The 27,587-nt window shown below is 39.0% G+C and overlaps 1 protein-coding gene across 3 annotated transcripts; it reads left to right on the top strand.

Annotated features, from left to right (window-relative positions):
• Positions 1-1,157: 1,157 nt before the first annotated feature.
• Positions 1,158-25,897, top strand: POU1F1 (POU class 1 homeobox 1). 3 transcript variants are annotated; one of them, XM_064643171.1, is made up of 7 exons: positions 1,158-1,308; positions 16,545-16,610; positions 17,528-17,645; positions 18,688-18,929; positions 20,644-20,808; positions 22,190-22,250; positions 24,124-25,897. In XM_064643171.1, the coding sequence occupies exons 1-7, from the start codon at positions 1,239-1,241 to the stop codon at positions 24,335-24,337; spliced, it is 936 nt and encodes a 311-aa protein (XP_064499241.1). In that variant the 5' UTR covers positions 1,158-1,238; the 3' UTR covers positions 24,338-25,897. The 3 variants fall into 3 exon arrangements, with proteins under 3 accessions (XP_064499241.1, XP_064499236.1, XP_064499233.1); XM_064643166.1 differs by lacking the exon at positions 1,158-1,308 and adding an exon at positions 13,463-13,698 and having other exon boundaries at positions 17,528-17,641; positions 18,684-18,929; XM_064643163.1 differs by lacking the exon at positions 1,158-1,308 and adding an exon at positions 13,463-13,698.
• Positions 25,898-27,587: the final 1,690 nt, after the last annotated feature.

The raw sequence follows: 27,587 nt of genomic DNA, 5'->3' as shown, positions 1-27,587 counted from the left end.
GTTATTAAGGCTGCCCTGCCTTAATTGTGCTTTGATATCTACAGCTATCAGGCTTTAAGCACTCAGGATGATATTATTTCAAATATTAATCCAGATTTAATTTGCATCAGTGGAAGAGGAGTAAAAAATCTTGCATGACAGTGAAGTACAAATGGATATTTATAATCTGAACCAGTTATCACATTGCCCTAACATGCACTGACTGGTATCAGGGTATGTTTTTCCTGTTCTGTGCTTAATGACCATAATGTGTCAAGGGATTTTTATTTTATAACTCCCACTATGCTTTTTTTGCTAATACTTTTGTTTCTTCAGCTTTACTCTCTGAATTGTTAATATTCAGGAACACTGTGATATTATTAGTTCAGAGTGTCCTTTCATGGAAATAAAAACTATCTTAATTTTGAAAGGGGCTGTAGAGCTGCTGAACAGCTTCTGTATTTCAGCTCTATGTGTAACATAAGCACACAATCAGCTGCCTCTCTGTCCAAAGCAGAGCTGTAAGGTATGTGTATGCATTTGCATAGAAACAAATATATGTTGCAGACTTTTGCCATTTTTGCCCACGGATTTCCTATGGTTACAAGATGATTCTTGATCACAGAAAAATTCTGATCTTGCAGAAGTTACCTTCTGAGAGCTGGCAGGCCTGCAGTGAGAGCAAAGCATGCTGTCAAAACTACTATTAGATTAGTAGCCTTATTTTTAATTTGGAATTTAACGTAAGAACATGGAAACTCTTTCTGGATTATTTATGTGCTTAAATCCAAACACACTAAAATGGTGTCTTACCTTCCCCTTCCATGACAAATAATTTTGAGTCAGCATATAACTCCTTTCTAATATCATTGTAGTATCTTTGAATACAAAGGTGATTTTTGAAACAAATATGACCCAATGTGGTAATTTACTGGTTTGTATTATTCTTAACCATTGAGCAAAGAGTGAAAATTAAATAAGGAATCTTTACCTAAGAATGATTATTTAAAGCTAAGCTATTAATAAAATCCTCTGACAGGTGGAGGCACTTAGTAATATCAATTAGTTCTCTCTTGAGATATGAAGTATTCATTTTATAAATTTATTTATTCTCTATATAAAGTTTGTTGCCCCTTGGAAAATGGCTTGCTACTGGGAATACATCACGCTATTCATTTGGAAGAATATTCCTTAGATGACATGGACATGCTTTCTGCAGCTTGAGGAAAAAAAAGAACAAGTGGCTATGTTTTGCAAACATGAAGATGAGTCTGAATGTTGGATTAAGAAAAAGATTAAGAGATGGCTTTGTGGAAATCTTCTGCTCAGGTACCGTGTTTGCCGTGTGGAGATGAGGGGTTATTATAGGCATTGCTAGCAACATATGTTTTTTTTCTATAATACCATATTTCTTAGTTATCTTTCTCTGTTTTAAAGCTTTTGTGAACTCGAAGGTGATTTGTTTCAGGCTAATAGAGAAGAGTCACTGAGAGTAGAGGCAGAATTCTGTTGTGAGGACTTAATTTATCATTTGGATTGCTTGGCTGATGATCTGTTTGAAAACCTTACAGCGAAATAAATAACAATAGCTGTGAATCACATCAACATGGGAATGTTAAAAAAATCAAATATGGTTTGTTTGTTTTTTTTTTTTTCCCCCAGGCATTTTAAAAAGTTGTCATGTTCTCTGTGTGCTGGAATAGAGATGAGTGATATGACTTCATGTTCCTTTTGCTCTGTATTGGGGTGGAGGGTGCAAAGAGGGAGACAGGCATGAGCAGTCAGGTAGTTCACCAGGTATTTTGAACTTCTCCAACAAGGCTGAAATTCAAAAGCTGGTGTCTACTTGGATCTAAGGAAGCCTCTGTCCTGTGGGAAAAGTAGACATGTAGTCAATCTGAGGCAATCCGAAGGAAAGCTCTGGAAAAAATCAACTTATGGTTTATAAAACTGCTGTCAAATATAAGTTATTGCAGCATGGTGGTATTACTATGATCTGCTTCTAGTAAATGCTAACTGGCAGAGAAAATGGTGGTGGTTTTCTCCTTTATTGCAGTTTTGTGACAGGGGTTGTGCTGGGTTTTTTGTTATTTTCTTGTTTTCCTTGAGGAAACAGTAATACATCACCCAAATTAACTGCTAATTAAGTATAAAAAGAGTAGAGTGTACCTAATCTCTGAAAAAAGTGTGCTAATGCTGGCTTTCTTTCAGATAGGACAACTCTTTTTTTTTACAAATTGTATATTTTTGTTCAACTTGTAATTTTTAGTTTTACTGGACGAGAAGAAAAAGGTGGTACCCTCCAATGCAAGTGAATTTGCACCATGAGTCAACTGAGTAGTTGCAGGGAGCTTGGAAAAGGGAAGTTCTAAATTGGGGTGGGGTGGTGGTGGGGGAACACGGCCTGAAAACAAGTGGAAACAACAAAGAAAAGTAATAAGGTAGCAGAAAAAGGAAAAAATTTCATGTCTTTCGATGAGCCATGTCTTTTGTGGTGGTGGGGATATGGCACAGTTATCAGTTAGACCTTGAGGCTGTACCAAACTCAAAGGTGCTGTGCTTGCTTTCCCTTTGCTTCTGAAAATGCTCATTTGTACTGATCTGAAGGAGAGAGGGAGAATGGGGAAGGGAATTCTCTTAGTGCTCTTCCCAGGCTGTGTTATGTGGATAAGGATACTCCTTTTACTCCTGTGTCTGCACAGCCTTTGTTCAGGTAGCATGATTAGGAAAGGTTAGGATTTCCTTGTGTGTAACCATTTTGGAGGGTGTAGTCTGCACAGAATCCTCTGTATTACTGACTTGTAATTCAGCATCACACATGGATAATTATTATTTTTGTAAAAGAAACCTGAGAGTTTGACAGTGACTTATAAAGAAAGTTATTCTTGTTAAGTCTTAAGTTCCTGCAAGGGCTGGCTTATGTCTTCTTTGCAATAACTTCCTTATTTCCCCTCATCCACTGCAGGGTTGTGGTAAATGCTGTAAAAGCTGTGGAGAACGATTTTCAGTTACTTCCCTTCTCCATCCTTGCTATCCAGGGGAAGCTGCAATGGCAAATGATGGAATTTCACTGTGGCAAACTCATTCCCCTTACAGGAAGGAGTGCACAGAGAAAAATCATGTTTAAAGTCCCTAGATTTTGTGTATTGTGCTCCATACTGTGGGAATCCCCTGACTTAATGCATCTTTTGAGAGAGTGTCCTAATGGAGACCTCCTTAAAATCCCAGCTCCTGAAATGCCAGGCAGTCCCAAGGTGGCCAGGCAAATCGAGGAAAAAAGACATTGCCTGGAAGGATCTTTTAGGTTCCTTGCATGGGGGGAAAGGAAGATTTTGAAGGTCTAAATGCTGCTGAGTTAAACTTAGGATTTCATAAGGATGGAGTGATTCTCTGTAAGGAAGCAGAAGGGCTCCCCCTATTCTGCTTCCCCCCCCCCCCACTTACATGTTTGAGTTGCTCTTTTTTGTTGTAACACCTGGAAAATGGCATGGTGTTTAATTTAAATATTTACTCCTTCAGGCCAGCACGCTTGCTGGTATGGTAAGCAGCCTTTAGCCATATGTTACATGTATATGCTGTCAGACTAAAATGCAGTTGCTGTGATTTAAAAGGAAATTTCAAAGCCCTGTTGTGCCTGCCTCTCAATATGGTTTCTGTGTGGTTGGGCACTCTAAAGGGAGTTATCAGAGCAATGAGGTTGTGAAAAGGGCTGCAGATGCAGTTCCGAAGAGAAGCATTAAAATATTTGCCCTGGGGAGAAGTGAAAATATCCAAATGTTTTGGAAGAGTAAGTAATTCTCGTAGACTGGTGCAAATTGTTAATGACAATTGCTCTGTCAATATTTTTTGAGTTATGTTTTGTTCTGGAAAGGTTCCCACTTTCTGACTTTTACCTGAGTCATGTTTTAAGGCGGGTGCATATGTGAATGAGATAACTTTAATTCTCACTTTTAAAAAAGTCAGAAAGCCCCATCTCCCTTCTCACTTATATTTGAAATGAGAAGAATGATCCCTCAGCTGTCAACTTGCATTGAGACTGAACCAGCTCAGATCTTAGACAGTGGCTTCTGAATTTAGGACTGGACAAGTATGGTCCTTTGCCCTTGGATGCACCCTGGAAGGTGCAAGTGGAATTTTTGAGTTCTTATGTCAACCTAGTGAGATATTTCAGACTTTTCCCCCATGGCACAGGGGTACATTTAAAAGCTGTAGAGTTTTATAAGGGAAGCATTGATCAAAATGTCATTCATAGTTCTGGCTGCTATCCCTACGCTGGCCACTGATTTTGTATTTTTTTGGGCAAGCTACTTAACACATCGTTTCCTCACTCATAAGATAGAAGTGATACCTTTGGGGACAACAATGAGGTTTTCAGATGAAAGGAGACATTGAAAGGCAAAGTGCTGCTATACCATGATGATTATTCTTTTCCTGAGAAGGTGCACTTTGCGATTTTAACACCACTTGGTAATGATTAATTGAGTTGTGTGGATTAAATTTTCAGCGAGAGTTATGAGATACTTTCCTGAAGAATAATGCATTTTAAATGTTATGCGAGATTTAAGAATTAAAATTTTATCTCGTGTTTCAAAGAATTTTAAATGACCTTCGGACTGAGCCAGTCAGGGGTTTGAATATGTTAATGAAATCACTTTGCTGGCAAGATGTTTTGTTTGGTAATGAAACACGAAACTCCTGACCGTGTTGAGCTGATGATGTTTGTCTGCCTGATACAGTAATATTCATCAATGCACTGTGTGCAGGCAAAGTTCAGGTATGAATATAGATGACTAGGATTTTCTGGGAGCTCATGCAATAGTGCCTTTCAGGTTTTGATCTTTGTACCCAGCTGATGACCTTTATTTTACACCGATAATGAAAAAAAGTGGCGTTACTTTATCACTCAGATCCATGAATACAAAAATAATTGAGTTCTCATCACTAATCGTTTCAGCAAATTAGAAAGTCCCATTTGGCCCAATTCTTGTCAGCTGTGCCTGCATTGAGTAGTGTTTTTGAAGTATTCTGAGAATGTTTACTGCTTAATGCACTGCTCAGTGAGGATGCCAAAGTCTGACCTTAATGAATTCCAGGTATTTTGGAGTCTGGTTTTGGCTTTGTTTTGTGGGTTTCTTTTTTCCTACTTGACTGTTGCTGTCATTTTCATTAGACTGAACCTAGAGGAATACAGGTAAATTTTCAGGTGGAGGTATGAACGTTACAGTTAAGTTGGCAAGGAAGAGCAAAATGCATCTGAGTAAGTTGTGATCTGAAGTATTAAGGTTGTTTAAAAAAAATGAAAATCCAGACCTCAGAAAGATTCAATTACATTTAGAAAAATCCACAGATTTCTTTTTTATCTCGTACCTTTACTACTGTAAATCTTATTAAGTCATACTGTAATCCTATAAATTAGCACAAATCTGGATTTATTTCAAAAGATTGTATGTCTAAAGTTGCAGTTTGTCTGGAAAGCTTTCCTCCCACAGTTTATTCTATCTGTACTATCTATCTCATACAGCATTTGTAATTTGGCACATTGAAAAACTTTGAATATTTTTTTTTAAAATAACCTCAGATAGTTTGAAAAATAAAGTTATTTAATTTATGAAAGCTTGTGAAAGATGCACAGAGAATTAAGAGAGAAGCTTAATACTGTTATTGAAATTCTGAACGATTTTTATTCAGAGCTGAAAATTTCCATTTAAATACATTAATTTAATTTATTTTATGCCAAAACCTGTTGAAACTGAAGATTTTACTTTTAGTCTTGGAACAATTTTAGAGCTGAAGAGTGTTCCCCAGTTCTGTTGGCCAGATATCCAAATGTAATTGGGAACATATAATCCAGATTCTCTTTCCTGTGACACACACTGAGGGAGGAGTGGGGACAGGAGGCATGGAGCAGAGGAGAGAAGAAGATGAGCATATTGGAGGGTGATTGTTATGCCAGAGGGAGAAGAAAGGAGGGGGAAAAAAGATTCCTCATTATTCAGTACATTTCCTGTGAGTTTTACCATACACTTCTCCCAAGTTTCCAATAAAGTTGAGTGATGGGCAAAAGTATTAATCAGTCTCACAGAATTTTACTTTGGTTGTTGTTTGTTATGTGGCTCTCACACTTCTCAGGAGAGGCTTGGGCACGTGAAGCACACATTCACCTCTGTCTGTGAATCTTGGGAAGCTGCTGACAGCTTATAATAAGGGCCTAGCCTTCCAAAGTTTCTTTGGTATCCCTTCTAACTAAGTTAATTGTAAAGGCTTGGAGACGAGGTCACATACATGATGTGAAGATGCTCATGAGGATTTTCTTACTTATAGCAGAAACTTTGCTGTGACCCACCAAAAGCTGGACCTAAACTGGATCACAAAATCCATTTCCCCAGGAAAATACAGAATGTGTATGTTGTTCAAAGATGGCACAGGCTGTAATGCCAAAGGCAACTTGCTGTGATAAATGTCCATGGAAGAATGTTTTGAGCCTTTAAATGTACTCTGATCCTTTCAGGACTTTTGACCGTTAGAGGGAAATTTCTGAAATCCTTTCAAAAGGTAGTGGGGCTGGTATTCAATGACCTCTCTGGAAATTAAAAAGAAATTTTGATTTTGGAGACCTGTGAAGTGACAGACACTTTAAAGAAAGGTAATTGCTTGGTTGTGTAAGCCTAGTTTCTAACACAAAGTTCTGTTCAGGAGATTTTTGCACTTTGGATAGAGAAAAATTTGTACTGCTGGTTAGTTTCTGGCTTTTCTGACAGATCATGTCAACTTTAATAATAAATGGACTAATTCATAGGAGATCTGCAGGGGTAGATGATGGGGTCTTTGGCTATGGGTAATGCTGATGAATTTCAGTATTAATTTGGTAAATATTCATATGGTGGATCTGGGTGGTTCCAAAGCATTTTTTAGGACAATTTTATGATCCCAGTGATCTGGGTTAACAGATCTACCCTGGGAAGCTGTCTCTCTTAGGTCTGATTAATTTGCTGTACTTTTTTGCCCTGGTGTTCTTACACTCATTTTTTAATTCCTTCCATCTTTGCATTGTTTCAAGTTATGTGTAAAGGATCATTTCAGTAGTGTTTCAGACCTGGAGATGGTCAATTCCCTTTATTTCCTTTTTTTTTTTTTTTAATTTACTTAGTTTTTAAATAAACATGACTTTTTTATTAACTGCATTTGGGGGAAAAAACTCTTTTGCTAATGGAAGTATAAACTGAGAAGCAGGGGATGTATATTTTTGTTCCATTTTGGTTAATGTGAAGGGACCTTTAAAGTGCAGGTGAACATAACTCATTTCTATGCTATAGGAACTTTTAAATGCTAGTTTCTCAAATATTCCATGTTATTATCCAGCAGGCAAAAAACCTCCCAAAACATATAACCATTATTGTTTTGCCTTGCTGAGAGCTTTTCTCTTTATAAGAAAGTGCTATGAAATCAGTGTCTTAGTGGGTGATGCCATTTTCAGTGTTTGATCCTCACAAAACTACTCTGACTTTTTTGTTTGCTTTAGCTAAGTTTTAGCAAACAAATATTATATGATATGGGTGAATAATCTGATGTTATTTTACAGTTGGACTCTATTTTGAATTTGAAAATGTCAAGAAATATGAATTCTGACTGCAGAAGTTTATTTCATAATTGACAACTCAGTTTAGGTGCAGGCAAATAATGAATTTGAGTACTTTGAAGTTGTCAGGCAATGTTGAAGTTGCAAGATTCACAGTATAATTTACACTGTATTCTGTGTACATGAATATTTACCAAAGCTTTGGAAAACAATGTTTATCTTGTAACATGAAAGGGAAAACTAGGAAAGAATTAATAGTCTGTAGCAATAGCCCATGTTCATATGATAAAATCCTCCTGGGGTTACAGACAGTCTTTTTGAAATGACATAAGAAAAATGGAAAGAAGTCATTTGGCGAGGAATAAAAGCACTCCCTGAAAAGTTAGGTTGTTAAAAATAGCATTGTGTGGATTTGAGTTCATAACCAGCTATATGAAAATCTTTCTTCGTATGGAAAAGTTCTGATTTTCCAGAGGAAAAAATGTGGGGAAAAAAAAGACTCTTGCTACTAAAAGTGTTGTTGCGTGGTCCTGAATTAACTGAAAATGAGGCAAACATAACACGTGAGTTTTAAACCTGGCCTTTAATGATTGTGAAATAATTATTAGTAGTAATATTTTGTAAATGTTTTAAAGATGTTAAGTGCAACTTGGGTTTTTTTCCACCTGCTTGGCTAAACTCATGCCTGGTGTAGCTCCACTGGCTGACCCCTGTCATAACTGTTTCCAACCTGATCCTATGCTGCTTTTCATTGGAATTACACTGGAATGAGCTTGGACCACTGCCATGAAGTGTAGGGGTCTCTCTCTCTATTAATACACTTGCAGTGTGTATTGTTTCGAGAAGCACCCGTCCGACTGGGAGCATGAAAAGCAAAGCAGCGGAACTTACAGATAAGGAGATCTACAAATTTAAATAACAAATATATAAGTTTAGACATATTTCATGAGACGAGGCTCAGGTTGTTCTTTGAGAGCCGTGGGAACACCACCTTTCCCTGCAGATAACAGATCATGTCTGTGCTGGGTGTCCAGGGGGCTCTTTTCCGCAGAGATGATCTAACGTTCAGGACAGGTGGTTTGGAGAAACAAGTAATCTTAACGTTCTTTTTGGTCTTTATCGAGTAATCTTACGTTCTTTTTGGTCTTTATCAAGTAGTCCCACTTGGTCTAAATCAGGCTTAAAGCCTATTGTTTGCTCTAATGCAATTACACATGTTTTTCACTCAGACTCCAGTGAGCCAGACTTTGGCAGCAAGACCAGATAAGCTTTCTATAGGTTTTTAAAAGCAAATTGCATTTTGCTGGTCCCTGGGAAAGTGTCTTCCTTGGAAATGTTTAATCCACCCTCTTTCCCTGTCAGTTGTGAGTGAAACTATCCGTGGCATACACTGACAGTTAGTTAATCAATTTATGTCTTACCTAAGAAAGGATTTGTTGTTTTCCTTTGCACAGTGACATGTACTTAGATATGTCATTTTCATTTACAGTGTGGGAAGTAAATCACAAATCTGTGATATCCCTCTATATTTTAGGTATTTCGATAACATGAGCATTGTCATTTCAGTTAAAGATCTTTCTGGATAGGAAAAACAAAGGGAAGAATTGTGTAAATGTGCAGATCTTTGGAGGAATAGCGAACTACTGAAAATACTATAATGTTGCAAAAATTACAATTATATCTCCAATTATATCACTAGTGCTTATTTCCATCCAGGTCGCTGGCTTTGTGTGATAATACTGGTATGTGTAATACTTGCCCTCTGAGACATACTGAAATCTCTCTCAGACTTGTCTTTTTGTGATGCTCAACACTTCCAGCTCCTTTTGATACCACCTATTGCTGGGGCTGCTCACTCTGTGAAGACAAGTCCCTAAACAATAAAGGGCACTTGTGATACTGAGGAGCAGTCCATACATCTCTATTTAAGGTGCTATCCTGGCCATTCCTGTGGCCTTCCCAGACCAGCTTTCCAAAGTAGTCTTTGCAGCAACAACAAAGTATTTCTGCTTGAGAGCTGAGGCCCGAGTGTGATGGTGGGGAGAGGAGGAACTGTGCACTTGCTGTTCCAATAAGGATCTTTTAGAGTCTCTTTGCAGGTGAAATGGCCCCTAACTATGTTTTGCAGATGCTCTTTTTGCACAGCCTCATGCAGGAAGAGCTTGGATGCAGAACTGTTAGGTCAGACTCCTCAGTTTTGTGTGATTGCTGAGGAGTGAAGAGTGTCCCAGCAGCAACACGAATTAAAAAAAACACCCTACACAGAAGAATGATAAAACTGAAAGTCCTGGTAGAGTTGGGACTCTGAAAATCTGGAATGCAGCTAGATCATATGCAACCCATTGTTTTATTGTGTATCTGCAAGACTGCCAGTGGAAAAATAGAAACAAATCTAAATGTAGTTTTCCTTTGTATTTATTTTATAGCTTATACCCAGCACAGTGCAGACTAACCATGAAATTATGGATTTAAAAACTGGGAATTTTGGTATTCTGAATAAAAATGAAACGTGACAGGCAAATATTTACATGCAAAATTGTACAAGGTGACAGGATGCAGATTGCAGTAGTATTGGAAATAGAAAAAGCTGTGCAGTGAAGGCAGAAGTGAAGCTCACTTGCAAAGAACCACAAGTTCTCCAAGGTGCATTATTGGAAGAGAGATATATACACAGATGTGTATCTGTGTATATATATGTATACAGATATATATATGTGGATATATATTACACATGTGTATATATGTATATATACACACACATACCTCTCTACAGCATGTAAAATGTATGTGAGTGATAGTTTCAGTGGGACATATTTCAGCTGTAGGAGTATCATAGTGATTATTCTCGTAGAGACTTCCATCTTTAGGAAGGTCTTTATTTAAACAAGCCTTGTATTTTTCAGTTTATCCAGAAAAGAGTTTGGAGACCTGGGAAAAGGAATGAATGAATGAATGAATGATGGTGCCAAGACCTGCATTGTGCCAGATTTTCTTTGCAATTACGTAGTGCTTGGCAAAGGTGAGGTTTGAAATCCATGTTGTTGATCAGCATGGGATCATCTCTTGGGAACAGGGATGCTGTGCTCCCATGGAGCAAAATGATGGTGTTTCCCCTGGCTCTCACAGCCAGTCCTGAGAGCCTACAATGAAATGCTGTTTCTAAGCTGAGAAAACCATGTCAAGGGAACTTTTTGCCATGAAAACAGACAGCTTAATGCTGTCTAAACAAAAACTCAAAGGGTTTTTTTAAGGCTTTCTTCGGTATTTCTTCAGGGATTCAATCAGAAGAGATTCAGTGGGAAAAGAATCAGTCTACTAACATGGAATAAAGATTGGAATTAAGGGAAAACATTAATGTAAGCTCAGAGTTCTCCCACAGGGGACTGTAAAAAAAGGACTCAGTCACTAAAATCTTCATTTTCCCCATTCCTCCTTATGGAAGTAACAGCCACTCAAAAGGCCAGTTTAACTGAGGGTTCAGCAGGAAGCAGATGGGCTTTGCTGTAACATTTACTGACATCATACCACCATCCAAATGGAGAATGGGGTCTGTGTATCAGGGCAGAAAACTCCCACTGAAGCTTTGAGGGCACCTGTAAGTGTAAACAAGGGATGACCTCCTTCAGCCAGCGGCCACAGGTCCGAAATTCCTGCCAGAAGCCTTCACTCAACTGTTCTGCTGTGAGGCAGAGCCTTAAAACTGACCATGAGATTACAGTATAGGGAGCCATCAGGTCACTCAGGGGAAGGAAATCTGAAGCCCAGCCAAAGAGCTGAGTGTGGCTGGTGTGACAGTACTTCACCACCAAGGTGCCCTTCTTGGCAGAGCAGAGGGTTGTAACAAGGCTTTAAGAGAGGTGCTACTCTTTTTAGAAACAAGCTTTATTTCATACATCACCTGATGCACGTGAAATTTGTCAAATACCTGGGATTTGTAACAGTCTAGCTATTCAGAATCCTCAAAAATTGTGCCAAAGAACTTTATTTTAAACTGGACATGACTAAAGAAACTTGGTCATAGTCAAAATGAAAAATAGTGAAGTCTTTACCTTAATGAGAAGAAGGTGGTACAGCACAAATACACACAAAAAAATAGAAATCCAAGTCATCCAGCACTATAAAACATAACAGTAAATACAACCATGGCATGAAAAACTCATTTGAGGTGGTGGCTAGCATGGTGTCACCTCAGGAGGAAATGAAAAATGGAAGTGAGCTCCATCCTGTATTTGGGGACAGGCTACAACTAGTTTGCATCGAGACGTGAGTTTGCAGTGATATATTTGTTACCTGTTGGGATGTGGGAAAAAAGAATTGTCAAGGACAGGGCTGTAAAGTTATTCTTAGTGTTTCTTTTTCTCCCATAGCTTCAAAACCCCAGTAGGGATGTGGGCTGAAGCCCCTGGTAGATGTATCGTGCTCCTTACTGAGGGAGAAAAGGACCTCATAGGTGAAAATTATTAAAATAAATTTTTAATATGAATCCACAGACATTAATATTACATTGGGCCAAGCTCAAAGGAATGCAGATGGCAGTTCATTTGATGACAGTATCTTGCATAATATTGCAATAATTATTTTTTGTATTTTTTTATATTTATGTTTTTTTATATTTTGCTGTACAAAAGAGCATGTATAGATAGTGGTTATGAATGTAGAGCCTCACCACTGTTAAAGCTCGTGTGCAATTTGCATTATGCAGTAATTCTTATGAAATTTCTCAACAGTCTCAGACACAACCTTCCCCAAAACAAATGTACATATAATAACTGGGCTTCTACAGAATGGCTCAATGCAACAGCTCTTTTCTGAAATAATACATGAAAAATGGTGCAATGACATGTATGATTGCTCCCACCTAATATATCTGAAGTTTGTATCCTCAGAATTCTAGTTCAGACATTTGAACCAGTTAGGAATACCAAACACACAAAAAGTATCATCATCCTTACATAAAATAAGACCAACCACCTTTGGTCACAAAACCCAAAACAAACCAAAACAAGCTAAACCAAAAAAAAACCCCAAACAATGAACATCCCACCTTTATTGCATATATACAGAATATGTGACTATGGTGTCCTGCAGAAATTTTCATCATTTTTAGGTTAACCCAAAGTAATTCCAATCTCCTGCTAAAAAAAAAATCACTCAACTTTGAGAAAAGATCCTGGGTTTACTTAGGATCTTCTGGAGAAGATTGTAGGTGCTGTGGTAGTATAAATTAGTGAGAGGAAATATAAATGAATTTTTTGTGATGCTGTGGGCTCTTTCAAGAGTTCATCTTAGACAAACATTTAGCACATCATGCTATTGTAAAGCTATCTGCTCAAAAATACCCTCCTGGATACAGCTGCTCCATTTTACACATCTCTGATTTGTACAGTTGTAGGTTAAGACAAACAATCACTGTGCAACTGCCCTGGGAATTAGGTTAATTCAGATTATTTTGCTATAGGTTCTTGACTATTGCAGACTTCTGATTGAGCTCTCAGACAGGTTGCCTTCCAGACAATTGCCTGGATGGGATTTTGGGGGCAGGTGTTAACTGTGGAAACTTATTTAGCATTAAGCTTCTCTGTTGCTACCGACTTTTACGATACTTTTATAGATGTATTTTTTTTTTCCTGGTCATTGTCCTTTACAAAAGACCTAATTGAAAATATCTGTCAAATCGTGTCTCTGGTTTCCCTCTTCTTCCCCCATCACCCCCCTCCCCCCGACCCCCCATTAATTGGAGGCGTATTGTGTTTGTGTGGGAAGGAAGGAGGCTCTGTGGCAGCATGGCAATATTGCTGGAAAAAAAAAGAACATTAAAATGGATAAAGGGATTTCCTAGTGGTATAAATACCTGCACACGACCTCCCCTGTGCTCTGGAGCCCTCCTGTATATGCATATGGAGGTAAAAAGCCGGGAATAGGGTCTGAGCTGCCGTGGATTGCGCAGGATCTGTCCTGTCAGAAAACAGGGGGCAAGCGGCTCTCCTGCCTGTTGGAGGGTATGAGTTGCCAAGCATTCACTTCATCTGACACCTTTGTACCCCTGAATTCTGACTCTGCTCCCTCCCTGCCTCTGATAATGCACCACAGCGCCGCAGAGTGCCTGCATGTCTCTAACCACGCCACCAATGTTGTATCTACAGGTACTTTTTCAAAATAATCTTACTCTCAGTAACTCTCGGGGGTTTTTTGTGATGTTTTTTGGATGATCCGTGTTCATCAGGTTCTGCAGTATTTAAAGTGCTCGGTTGTCAGTGTTACGTGCGATTGGGATTATGTTAAAGCAGAAGCAATTTCACAAAACTCTGCATATGAGTGAAGGAGGAAAATCACAAATGTTTGTGTTTTAGCTAAATGAGCAGCTTTCCCTAAATTTGTTACGAGATTAGGCTCAAATACGCTGCCAATGCACTGATTTAAAACAGCTTCAAACACTGTCACTGTTGCTACGACTATATAGTCTTCAATGAGAAGTGTCATGTAAATTAATTGAAAGTTTATTGTATAACCACAATTTAAAATAACATAAATTACTTTAAGTAGGAAATATATTTAAAACAGCTCAGGTCTAAATATCACTTGGGGAAGCTTTAAAGAAAGAAAAACCTTGCTTTTCAAGGCGTATTGCATACTGAATGAAGACTAAGATTTAAGTGGGATGTTCAAAATTGGCAGTAGAAGCCTTGACAATATTTTTTAATTTGGTATGTTTGTGTATATAACTCAATTATATGCACTGAAATACTCAGCCTATGCAATCACTGAACTATCTGAGAGAGAGACAAGGAGAAAGAGAGTTTTATCACATCCTTAATAGTGCAGAAGTGGGATTCTGGAATGCAGGAATTGTTGATGGAAAGGTTTCAAGAACAGAAGAAGGCATAGTTTGATTTATTTGAAATGGCATTAAGGTTAGAATTTTATTTGGAGTCTTAACAAGAAACTAGCTTTCTCCTGAAATGCATTGGTAATAAAACATTTTAACGAAAAGCAAAAGCAGGTAAGTAGTGAAAACTGATCACTGGTAATAGATAACAGGATCTTACACATTAAGCAGGAGGCTCAAAATATCCCTGTTGGTTAGCAGGAGTGGTAGGGAATAGGAGAATTTAAATTTTGTATGAGGTCAAATTTATGTATCTGTATCACAGAAGTATTTTCTAGATTCGTCTGGCTTGTAATAAGAGGTACATGATGACAGCCAGCCAAAAGCAAATGCTCACCTGCTTCAGGTTTAAGTTTTGATATTTTGTAATTGCCTCCCAAGGACAAAATGACCCTGCAGTCCTGGGAAATTTTGATTGCAGGATCACATCTAGCAGATGACCTTGTAAAAACAGGGTCAAACCTCGTGAAAAAATGACCCTGCGAAAGCAGTAACAATTATAATGACTAAAGGTTTACAGATTTCATACATAGATTCAGATATTGTAATAAAAAATGCTATTCTTGTGACAGCATATAGGGAGAATTTGTGCTCAATAAAACAGTGAAAGAATTTTGAATAACAACTTATTTTAAATGTCGATTTTTTGAAAAATGGATGTAGCAATTCTTCATCACAAAAAGGTGAATATATTTCTTTTCAAATACAATGCCATGTAATTCAGCTGATGTTCTGCATTATCCTCAACATTTTAATTGTTATTATTTAATCCGAATGGGATCATCCTCACCATTTAATTTTAAGTCTTTATTAGCAAGTTGAAAATTATATTTTCACGCATAAAAATAATAGTCAGTGGATTATGTAATAATAGGAAAAAAATCCAATAAACACTTAGATCTTACCTCAACAGAAAAGTTGTGTTGTTCTACATGCATTAGAATTATTAACACTGTCTTTATTTTCAGTGCATTTATATTAGTATAAGCATGTTTGTCTTGGTAGATTTTATATCTGTATAAGTGTATCTAAAAAGGACATTTTACAATTTACATGATTAATGTTGTAAAAAAGAGGGATTCTAATCCCTAATTAATTATACTGTTTTGAACAACTGGAGTGTGTTCTCTAAAATGTGGTTTTACACATCTGAATGTTCGTGAACATTAATTTTTAATATTATATTTTATAGCAGCTGTTAGAGGGGACAGTATGTGCATTTTTATTCCTACTTATACATGAGAAAGAGCCATAGCTCTTATTTCACATTCAGCAAAAAAATGGTCTCATTCTTCAGGCCCTGGCTATTGCTGAGCACAGACCTGAAATAGTCCTGTGAAAACTCAAGAGGCAAATTAATTGTGTGTTTGCTGCTGATAGAAAGTGTTTATTTAGGCCTAACTTTTTACAGGACCCCAGAATCTACCATCATGTTTCTCTACCTCCTTGCCAAAGCACTATGAAACGGTTTTTTTTGTGGATTGGCACTTAAAAAATTCTGACTTCTGGATGCCTCAAAGCAAATGTCCCAAACTGCATCCTTTGGAAACTCAGGTCTCAGGCATGCATAAAATATTGCCTTCCTTGCTGCCTTCGTTCACGCTGGGGTTTGCATGACAGTGAAGGCAAGTGATTTTCTGAGAACATAAAATGTAAGACTGAATGAGACAGTGTGTGAAAGGTGTGTGAGGAGAAGAAGTGGTCTCCTCCAAAGAGTTCAGTGCTCCCCTCGCTAAGCAGTGTATGCAAAGTGAGTTATAACCATACAATATGTTAAAAGCAATGCAACAAGACCACAGCATGGCAATTTCTGGTCTTAGCTCAGAGAGTGTCTCACTGTTTATACTGGCAGTTTACCTGCTGTGACCTGGCAAACTGTCTGGACTTCCAGAAGTGTTACCTGATGGTTGTGGCCCAGAGCTAAATGCTTACTGATTGCACACCAAAACTGCACAAGGGCACTCTCTGCCTCTGAACTTAAAGGCTCTGTCTTGAATCCTCACATGTTTTCTTACCAGTCCCATCTGTTTTGTCTTTGGTCCAAACTCGTGTTGTTCCTGTGTGTTCCCTTTGCCACGACAACGCCGGGACGCGCCTTGGCAGGACTTCATTACTCTGTGCCCTCCTGTCATTATGGAAACCAACCATCCACCTACGGGGTGATGGCAGGTGAGAGAGCAACCCTCAGCTGGGTGAGCTATTTGTATGCTGATTTTATGCAGTTTTCCTTTAGAGGGACCAATCCAAGATTACTGTTTAAAGGAGATGGGATTTGGATTAAGGCGCTAGAAAAAGGGTTAGGAAATCAGGGTCAATGCCCAGAGTTTCCCCAAAACCTCTGCATCTTTCATGAAATCACTCTGTATCTTATTTCTCTCCACATAACTGGGAGAGTGCTGCTCTTTTTGCTAACCTATGTCCATTTTCCCTGGTGATAATCACTTTTTGAGGGACCGGGAGTGACATATCCAATATACCTGTATATTACCAGTGCCTGGGCTGACAAAGCCCTGACCAAAGATATAAAATAAAATGGGGCATAAGGCAAAGATATCTGAATTCTGCAGGCAGATCAGACAGATGGTCATGGATTTTTACACTCATGAATATATGCTAGCATCCTGCTCATTTTTGCATGTGCCAGGCTCAGTAAGAAAGAGGAACTGTTATTCTGTGAGAATGACTATTCCATTCAAGTAGCAGTCAATGAGATAATGACATGAACCAAATTAACACAACTCCCAGAAGATAATTGTGATTTGGAAATAAACCAAAATCAAACTCAGAATTTTATTTCACTTAAGAACGAAGGAATATTCAAGCTAGTCAGCTTAGATGAATATATCTGCATAGGGACAGAGTGTAGATTTCCTTCATGGTGTGCAAATGTCCAAATGCTGCTACTGCATTGTGCTTTTATGTGCCTGTTGCAAACATTCCTTGCATTGTTCAGATCCCTTGGCAAAGTTAATAGACATTTAACAAAGTATACTGCTCACAAGTTCATTTTCTTTCGTTCCAAAATAAACACATCTTTATTCTTTCTCCTTTCTTCTTTTTACCCTTACTTTTTTTGGTTTTTTTAGGCATCAAACCTTCAACTCCAGAGATGCTGTCGGCAAGTCTCTCCCAGACTCGCATCTTACAGACGTGCAGCATGCCCCATCCCAACGTGGTAAACAGTGTCAGCACCTTGCAAAGCAAGTCCTCCCCTTATAAGTTGTTTTTGTTGTTTGTTTGGTTGGGTTTTTTTTGAGAAAATATTTTCCTTTTTTTTTTTTTTTTTTTTGGTTATCTTCTGTGCGGCATGTAAAGTAATTCCTATGGGGTTAGAACCTCCAACACTGGTGAGAGCATTCAGGGTGGTGAAGACAACCCTAACCCCAATAAATGGAGGAAGCAGTGGAGGTTAATGAAGTTCTGAGTTCTTCTAAGAAGTTTTGTGTAATTTAGAAAATTGGGAAGGGTGTCCTGAGAGCCTGGAATTTACTGGCTGCTCCAGATACACCGAGGAGGGTTAATATTTCCCCAGTGATTCCCCCCACCCCTCCTTTAGGTCACAGACTCTTTAGCTCTATGTACAATACCTACAGAAAAACCAGCCTTCACTCTTAACCGAATCTCCTTGTTAAGTCTGATATTTGTGAACAAAAGGTAATGTAAGATAGTTCTGGTTTGTCCTTGAGTAATTTCTTTTTAAGCCAGAAGGATCATTTTGAATGTGTTCTGGGTTTTGGTTTTTAGGGTTTTTTTACCTTTAGGTCTTTACTTTTGTGCTTTCCCCTAAGAAATTTTATGCTGAAGCCAAACCAAGGTAGTACCCCATCCGAGTATCCCATATCTGAGATGGGATACATCACATGGCATTGACACGGAAATATTTTTTGTACCAGAAAGTAGAGACGGGCAAATTTTGGGTGACTTAAAATGACATAGATCTGTCAATCTAGATGTGCCCCTTAATTCCAGTTTCGACCTTGGATTTTATTTGTTTAGGTTTAGACTATTTGCTATGTTATTTAAGTGCTTCTGTTTACTCAATAATAAGATAGTCATGGCTGTTGAGTGGTTTTCATGAGTTCGGACAAGAAAGAGAGAGTACCCCCTAAGAGATCCTCACTCTTAGATACTTTCATATGTTATGTAATGAATATTACAGGATTATGAGATGGTGAAGGGAGGTTTTTTACTGTGTAGTGGTAGAGAATAACTGTTCTGAGTTTTCTCTTTGGTGCTGCTCAGGTAGTCTGACCCCTTGCCTTTATAAATTCCCGGAGCACGCCCTGAGTGCCAGCTCCTGTGCCCTGGGCCACGGCTTCACTCCCATGCACCAGTCCCTCCTCACAGATGATCCCACTGGCACAGACTTCAAGCAGGAGTTCCGCAGGAAAAGCAAGTCTGTGGAAGACCCCGTCGACATGGACTCCCCTGAGATCAGGGAGCTGGAGAAATTTGCCAACGAATTTAAGCTGCGGAGAATTAAGCTGGGTATGTGCTTTTTTTGCCCACGAACAAAAGGCTGAAAAATTCCAGTGAAAGTCTGATTATTTCTGAGTGTTTTATAGCCTGGCCTCTTCAGTTGCCTGATCATAACGTTAATCTCGCCTTGTACTGCCAAACTTTCTCCATTCCTAGAAGACTTGATTGGAATTAATGAACTTCAGCTTTTTGCAGCTTAGTATGCAGGAAGGGACTTCAAACTTGCCTGCCCTTAAATTATTTGTCTTAAGCGCAGAGAAAATTATTGCTGTTCAATAAATTACATTCAGTAGCACATGAAATATTCTGCACGACTCCAAATTATCTGCAACTTAGGGCAGCACATGCTCTAACCTCTTATACCCATCCTCTTCCTCACAAAGAGTTTCATCTGAGGTTGTAGTGTCATTCCAGTGACAGCCATTGGAAATCTTCCACACAAGTAGGAAGCTTCTCTTTCTGATTTATTTTCTTGTGCCAAGACACAGGTACAGCAGCAGCTGATGTATTTGTCGCTGTCTGATTCATGCAAGATGGATCACATTTGAGAGTCTCCAGTGAGCTGCTTGTCTTTCACTGGCCAATCTTAGCTGAGGACAAAGGCAGACTGAGCCTTGTCTTTCACACCTGTAGGAAATAGGGGTACATTGCAATGTGAAAGCCTCACCCTTGCTTGAATTGTACTGAAAGAAAAAAAATAACACCCAGCAGTGCAGATGCAGCCCATTTGGGAATACTGAGCACTCTGAAGAGTTGTGATTTTGTCATTATCAATTATTACATTAGAATCATAGGAAATCCTACTAGTTTCATAAATCTAAAAAAAATTAGAAGGTGTTTAGAGGTATCTATGCACTATCTCAACAGGTAGAAAGCAGGTGTGTTTCTTTTTCAGTCTAAACTGAAATAAAAGAGATGAGGGTTTAAAAATATTTGGAATCTGGTTGATTTTCCTGTATGTCATGTATTCGTTGTCAGGCATGGCAATGGAAAGTGCTTGCTAGGCCCCACATTGTTAGTCACTGCATCTTCATCCTGAATTTTTGAGGGAACAAAACTTCCTTTGCTGGAAGCAAATGACATGGAGCCTGGGCTTAGTGCTCTGATGGGAGAAATGCAATGTGCACAGGAAAACTAATCTGAGGTTGAGCTTTACGAGGGAAGACAAAGTTAATATGGGTTGTGTGCCTGAGACTGAGAGAGTTGGAGTTAGTGCAACCAAAATAGAGGTAAAAAGTTGCCTCATGAGACATTCAGTGTCCAAAGAGATCCTTCCTGTTCTACTGCAGAGGCAGAAAAGGAGGATAATGATCCAGCCCCCTGAACATGGCAGATATATGCTCAGAGCACTAAAGAGGTTGCTGCTGAGACAAAGTCAGTGTCTGCATGGAAACTGCAGCATTTCTCTGACCACTTCAACTTAGTTGTTGCAACAAATAACAGGAGAGCCACTAGGGATTAGTTTATTATCATTGCATAATCTGTAGAAAAAATGGATGTCAGGATCCTTCTCAAATCCCTAATCTTGAAGTGTAAAGCTCCACTGAAACCAGCAGGAGACTGAACACATTTCTGAGGAGAGCTCAGTCAGCCACAGAGACCTCTGCTGAGAGCTCATCCTGAAGGCACTGCAGGCACACACTGTCCAAAGGAGTCAGAAGTGAAGGTCTAAGCACTCAAGAAAGCTTCGAAGTTACTTTTTTTCCTCTTTGTTTTTTGGCAGGTTACACACAAACCAACGTTGGAGAAGCACTGGCTGCTGTGCACGGCTCTGAATTCAGCCAAACAACCATTTGCAGGTTTGAAAACTTGCAGCTGAGTTTCAAGAACGCCTGCAAACTGAAATCCATACTGTCCAAGTGGCTGGAGGAAGCAGAACAAGTAGGAGGTAGAGAACTGAAATCATCTAAATATTGATTTGCATTTGAACCAGAATGCCATATATATGCCCAAGGACTACTATGTGTAGTCCATAGACTAAAGCTTTTTTTTTATCAGATTTAGATGCTAAGGTGTCCTTGTCTTAAATTTTAGTTATCTTTTTTTTGGGTGAGCAAGGAGGGGCAAACTGAAATGTATGGAGGGTACAGAGTAGCAGAAACATCACTTGGACTGCTGGGAGAAACTTCTTTCAGTCCCATCCCAGCAAGCTAGCTCCAGTCCTGTAGTATATCATTAGGACCTGCAGGACACCCCTTTTAGCAGCAGGGATTTTTCACTAGCAAAGGAGTCTTCCTTCCAACCTCTGGCATGTGAGATATGGCCATGGGGAAAAGTATTTGAGTTCAGCTGTGGCAGTGAGCTTTAAACCCTGAAGAAGAATAACATGGTATAGTTTTTTGTTGTAAGCTAAAATGCTCTTCCTTTTTCCCAGTTAATTTCCAGTTGCAGGAAGAGCCATAGGGCTCTCTGGGCAAAAAGTACTTTAGGACAGGTTGGCAGACTTAAAGGAAGTGGTTGCCTTTGAGAACAGCCTTTTGAGCTGGATGAATTGCAATGCTGGGAAGCAGCAAGCCTGGAGGTGGCAGCGAAAGCACAACAACCAGGCAGCACTCACTGGGCATGGGAACAAAGGGAAGATGATCTTAATGCTACTTTTTTGGATTTGGCATTGTATGCAACAGTAGGAAACGTTGTTATTCTGCCACACACTTCAGTTTCCTTTGAACCAAGTGTAGAAAGCTTCCTTCCCCTTTAACTGTGCTGGAAACCAGGGCTCTGCTGTTGTGGTCGCCACACGGCAAGAATTGCTTGTGAGGGGCTGTGGTGGGGGGCAGATCATGTTTGCAGACAGTGGCAGATCATGTTTGCAGGCAGTGGCCTCTGAGAAGAGAGCAGAGACTTGTCCATCAGAAGGTGAGGTGGACAAGGCAGATGAATAAATGGGGTTGGGGGCCAAAGCTGTGTTTCTGAAGAAGGAGGATGAGACAGTAGGGAAACGGGCTCCATCTCCCCAGACTGTACCCCGAAGGGCAGGAGGAGCAAGGTATGTCAGAGGAAGGGACAGAAGCACAGCTCCTCTGCATCTTTACTGCTGCCACACCACTTTTGCTTACAACCATTTATAGCTGGAGGTAAAACAGACTGACCATCCTACACAACGGAAAGATCCTATGTGTGATGCTCCTCTCTCTTATGCTTTCTTCTCTCTTCAAAGATTGACTGTTTTTCTGGAGATGATTCTGCTTGTTTTCCATTCCCTGTAGAATGGAAAAACTACCAGGTTTTGTTCTCTTTTTTTTCTTTTTCTTTCTTTTTTTTCAATACAGCTTTATATAATGAAAAAGTTGGAGTGAATGAGCGGAAGAGGAAGCGCCGAACCACCATAAGGTAATAAATATTTAGGGCTTTACAGGTTAGAAACCACTTTGGCTAAGATGCTTTTTCTTCTGTTCAAAATTGAAGTGCTATTTTCCATTCATGAATATCTGCATCTAGTGCTTCTAAAAGTTTCAGTATTTGGAAACATGCCCGTGAAAAATAACAGCATAACCCATCAGACCCCAAGTTATTCCAAAGATATTATTTTTCCCAATCAAAGGCTTTTTTTTCAAAACACAAGTATGAAAAGATACTTTATTTCAGATCTGTCAAAATTTCATTATATCTATATAGCAAGGTATCAGAGCACCCTTGTTTTTATTTTGAGAGATTCTACATTATACTGAAATAAATTGCATTATTTTGGTATAATAAATAAACATATACATTTTGAAACAACTAAAAAAACACATATAAATTTGCCAGAAAATTGAGGTCTGGTGTTTTTTAAAAACTATTGATAAAATCAGTCCTCATATTAAGCATTTTAAAAATTGTTTAAAAATTATTAAATTATTAATTTTTAAATTATTTTTAAATTATTCCTGCTTTTACATGTAAGCTTGCTGCAGTGGGAGTATCAAATATGGCAGGTTGCCAAGGACACAGATAATTGAGAAGTTCAGGACCGAATCCCATACAGTAAGAAAATATTAATTACTCCTTTAAAGGTATAGGACCTCAATTTAAAGACATGAAACTAATCAGGGAAATGGGCTTTATACGAATCCTTAGTGGATGTTTGAAGGTTAACTAATGCTAAAACAAAAGCCCCAATAACTAAATTAGAATAGTCATATCCAGAGCAAAAACTACTTAATTTGAATTTGTGGAAATTATTTTATTATACACTTTGCCCAAAGCCTTAGAAGCTGTCAGTAAAAAATAATGATGTTTCTATAATTCTGTGTGTGCAGAAGACCATGCTATGAATTAGGTAGTTTTTGTAACACTAGTAAATATTGCAAAATCGACCTGTAAATGAGAGACCAACGGCATAACACAGATGAAGCAGTGAAACAAGTTAGAACTCCAGCAGACACCGCGTGTATTTTTGTGGCAGAAATACCTTCACCTCACTTTCAGAACAATGCATGAAGTGCCCTCTTGTGTCCAAAGAAATTACAGCTACTGCTGAAGCTGTTCTGGGTGCGTCCCTGTGGCACAAAACCATGTCACTGATGCTCCGTGTTTTCTGAGACTATGTAACAAAAATTAGAAGCAAATTCTATCTGAAAATAAGAAAAAATAATAGTGTTAAATTATTTTGTTTAGCGAACCACTCAACTTTCGTGGCTGCTGGCTCTGAGGAACAGGCTAAGGCAGAGTTTTGGAAAGTGTGGTGATTGCTAAAACACCTTGCCAGAACCTCTGCGATTTCTAGAAACTCTCTAGTGCTCCCTCTATAACACGATGAGATGCAGAATTTGATACAGCACACACCTTTTCTCAGATCTTCCCATTTATAAATCCAAATGATTTGATGCAAAGAGGTAATGCCACTGATGAGCATTTGCTGAACCCCTACGGCCCTGCTGTGACTGGAGCAGACTGTTCCAATGCCTGTGCCCCCGTTTATGGCTAGTTAATAGTTGTGTCTCCTAAACAGCATCAAGAAGCACAAATAATTCATAGTTAACACTGAAATTGCACTGAACTTCATGCTAGTTTTGCCTTTTAATGACTGTGTGCTGAAATTCTGCATCATGCTGTTCATGTCAGCAAAGAACTATAGAAACTGTGGGTTTCCTTTATGTAAAAAAGAGGAAACAAACCAAGTCACTGCCTTCAGTGCTGCCCCTTGACCCTTCCCCTGAACCAGCAGTGAAAGCCTGAACACACAGAAAAATTTCTAAAGGCGAAATTTTATCCCTTTCTCCAGTATTGCTGCCAAAGAAGCCCTAGAGAGGCACTTTGGAGAACAAAGCAAACCTTCTTCTCAAGAAATTATGAGGATGGCCGAGGGGCTCAACCTCGAGAAAGAAGTCGTAAGAGTTTGGTTTTGCAACAGAAGACAAAGGGAAAAAAGAGTGAAGACGAGTTTACACCAGAACACCTTCAGTTCCATTATCAAGGAGCACCATGAGTGCCGGTAAAGCTTTTCCATGTACAGATGTGGATTTCTGTTTTGCTTTTTGTAAATATTGTAAATGCTATGTTGTTAAAAAAAAAAAAAAAAAAAAGGAAAAAAAGAGAAAAATCAGTAATCTACTTGTTTCTCTCACAAGCTAGGCAGCTTCAGGTGTAGTGTACTGTGGAGGGCCTAATTTTAAATCCTACAATGTATATTTAAAGCCATAATTGCTGTCATTACTTATGGTAGGGCAAGTTTACTAGTACAGAGGTGTCAACGCTGTTCCTACTGTGTGCTCTGTCTCAGCATAACATTTGACTGCCTTAAAAGGGTAGCAAGCAGAAGTGTCTTTTTTAATATTTGTTATCGAAGATAATTCTTGCTAATTTGTTATGTGCCTTGAAGTTTGGTTTGGATAGGCTTAGCTATAAAAATGGGAATACAATTTACCTTTTACCTTAAGACCTTGTGACCTGAGGGGGGAAAAAATAATTATCAAGGGACTTATTACATTGGGCTTTCTCTGCATTGTACTTTTTTTCTGATTAAAACCATGTGTGGACATACTTACACCAGAGACAGTGTTTTAAGCTAAAAAGAACACTGAAATAAGTATCCAAACAAAGCATTTATTGCACTGCACATTCCCGCACTCTTAAAGCCCACTAATTGAAAATAATCCCATATTTGTCATCCTCCAGCCTACAAAGATAATCTAGGGGAAAAAATACCAGTGCCAGAGCTCCACCTATCAGACAGGCACTGAAAAAACTCAGTTAATGACTCTAGTACTCACCAGGGATAGATTATCCAGCCATCTCATCAGCCCTCCTCATTGTTATTGGAATTAGCCCTTTACCATATATGTACTTTCGACTGTTTTCCCAGGACTGAAATTAAGTGAGTACATGCGAGTAGTACTGGCCACATACATTTTATTTTTCCATAAAACAGACCTGATGATTTAGAAAATGTCTAGATAATAGGCCCACAGAAAGCAAAAGGAGTTTAATGTTCGAGACCTCTTAGAAGCAGCGTGTACAATTTAAGTGCTCCCTCTCTAGTGTACATTAAATTACCTCTGATACTTATTACAGTGACCACAGGCATATTCAGCTATGGAAATCAGGCTCCTGGATTTTAAAAAAAAATATCATTTTATGGATGAATGCGCCACTTAATTTAGAACTTCAATTTAATAATTCAGAGGGGAGAAATTGCACTGTGTGCTGTCTTCAGGCTGTTCTCATCACTGGCATAGCTCACCCACTACAGCAGAGAAAGGCCAAGCTGGAGACTTGATCCACCACGTGGATCAACAGAAAGTGGACTTCCCCAGAGGCTGAAGGATAAATACAGTTGAGAAGATTAGCCCTCAGCAAAGGTGGTGGCATGTATTTGTGTACTTTTTGTGTTATGTGATCTAATGTTATATATGTTGAAAACACTGCCTGATGTATCTAAACTTTATTTATGTTCTAAATTATTTTCTTAACTATACAAGGCTTCTTAGAAATGCTATAAGCCTGTATTTCCCAAGCTCCCCCATCCAATAAAATATTCTTATACAGTTGGCACTCTAGGTAATGGTTTGTAGTTCTGTTTTGGTGACACTTCACCCTTTTTAGCTGGGTGTCATGCTGAGGTGCTTATGCATTTTAGCCTGCTGTAACAGTCAGTTCAAAAGCAGCCTTACCACAACACAGTGGTCTCTTGTCCTACAAAAAGTCTCACAAGTGAAGGCTGACTGCAGAAACAGAGAAAAAGAAAATGAAAGGTGACACATAAGGCCATTTTCTTGCAAAAGAAGGACAAAAGGCCAAGTGGGGGAAGCAGCCACCAGTTAAACACATCTAGCTGTTGCCAGGGAAATACAAAGAAGTTAGAGCAGAATTGTTTAAAGAAGAAAGGCTGGATGAAATAAATTTCAAGGGCTGCAGCTGCAGCCATTACTTACAGAAAGTGGCAATGCATTATTTTTTTTTTTAATGTAGGAACAACTTAATTGCCATCAATCACTCTCGATTGGGTGAAAAAACCCACCCTAGATGAGATTCCTGAGAGGTAGCTTTACAAACCTGCAAGAGTTTAGCTGGCCATCCAACTAAGATGGGCTGTACTATTTTTCTTTGAGATATTTGTGTGTGGTGGTTTGTTTTTTGTTGTTTTTTTTTGCTCTTCCCATGGCAACTTCAGGCAGGGTGTGGGAACCACAACAGAGGGCAGGAAAAGGTGTTATCACAACGTATAAATCTGTGTTCACTTGTTTCCATGTCCCCTCATTGGAAGGACACAACAGACATAGCAAAGGTCCCCATACAGGCCAAGATGCTGATCAAAGGTAAGATGAGTTGAAGCTGCTGACTCCCTGCTAGATTTAATGTGTGCACTGGATGTTACAGATGTCTCCTGAATTATGAGCAGTACTGAAAGGCTGGATGGAGGCAGGCTGTTCACCACCTTGCCTAATGTCAGGACTAGGAGGAAACACGTGAAGCTGAAAAAAAGCCCAAGAAAAGAAAAAAAGTGGTGGTTCTTATCATGGTTAGGGAAAAAAAAACCACTGTGGAACTTCTCTACTACAACATGTGGGTGCCAGAAGTTTACTGACATGGACAAGTCCTCAGGTGGAAAGACACTCAAAGCTGTTGTGTGTAGAACTTTTGTAAGGCTCTGGAAGTGCTCTATGTTGAAAATAGTTGGGAGACTGGAAGAGTATTTGGGGAGAAAGTGTCATTTACGCTCATCATGTTCTTGCTGTTTTCCTGGGCATGGCTCCTGGGCACTTGTGGAGTGGGATTCTGGGTGAGATGGACCTTGGTCTGCCCCCATGGAGCCATTCTTAGGTGTGTGTGCACAACTGTGTTGCCATTTTTTGGATGGAGGACTTTCAGTTCCTATTGAGGTGTTAGCAAGGAAAAAGGAGTTTAAGGATTGAGTGGTGGGTTGGGTTTTTTTGTCTGCTAAGAGTGATTCCAACAGAACTTGTTTCTAAGGAGGGGATGCAATTTTGTTAGAGCAGATACAACATACTAACTACACCTGAATAAAAACCAAGCAAGCCTGCAAACCTACCACACTTCTCAGTCTGTTACCGAAAGATTTGTACAGAGATTAAAGCTGAAGGATTTCAAATGTAACTTTTAACAAAACACCAGATTGATATTGATAGTAGCCCTAGATCAGCAGCCCTATTCACTCAAAACAGCAATGCCTTCATTCCTGTTCATCAAAGACCTGTAAAGAAAGAACTCATAAGAGAATTATGCCCA

This window comes from Pseudopipra pipra, chromosome 2 (assembly GCF_036250125.1).
Source record: "Pseudopipra pipra isolate bDixPip1 chromosome 2, bDixPip1.hap1, whole genome shotgun sequence".
Taxonomy (NCBI): Eukaryota; Metazoa; Chordata; class Aves; order Passeriformes; family Pipridae; genus Pseudopipra; species Pseudopipra pipra.
Note: the sequence above shows the minus strand (reverse complement) of the source record. Positions and strands in the feature narration are given on the sequence as shown.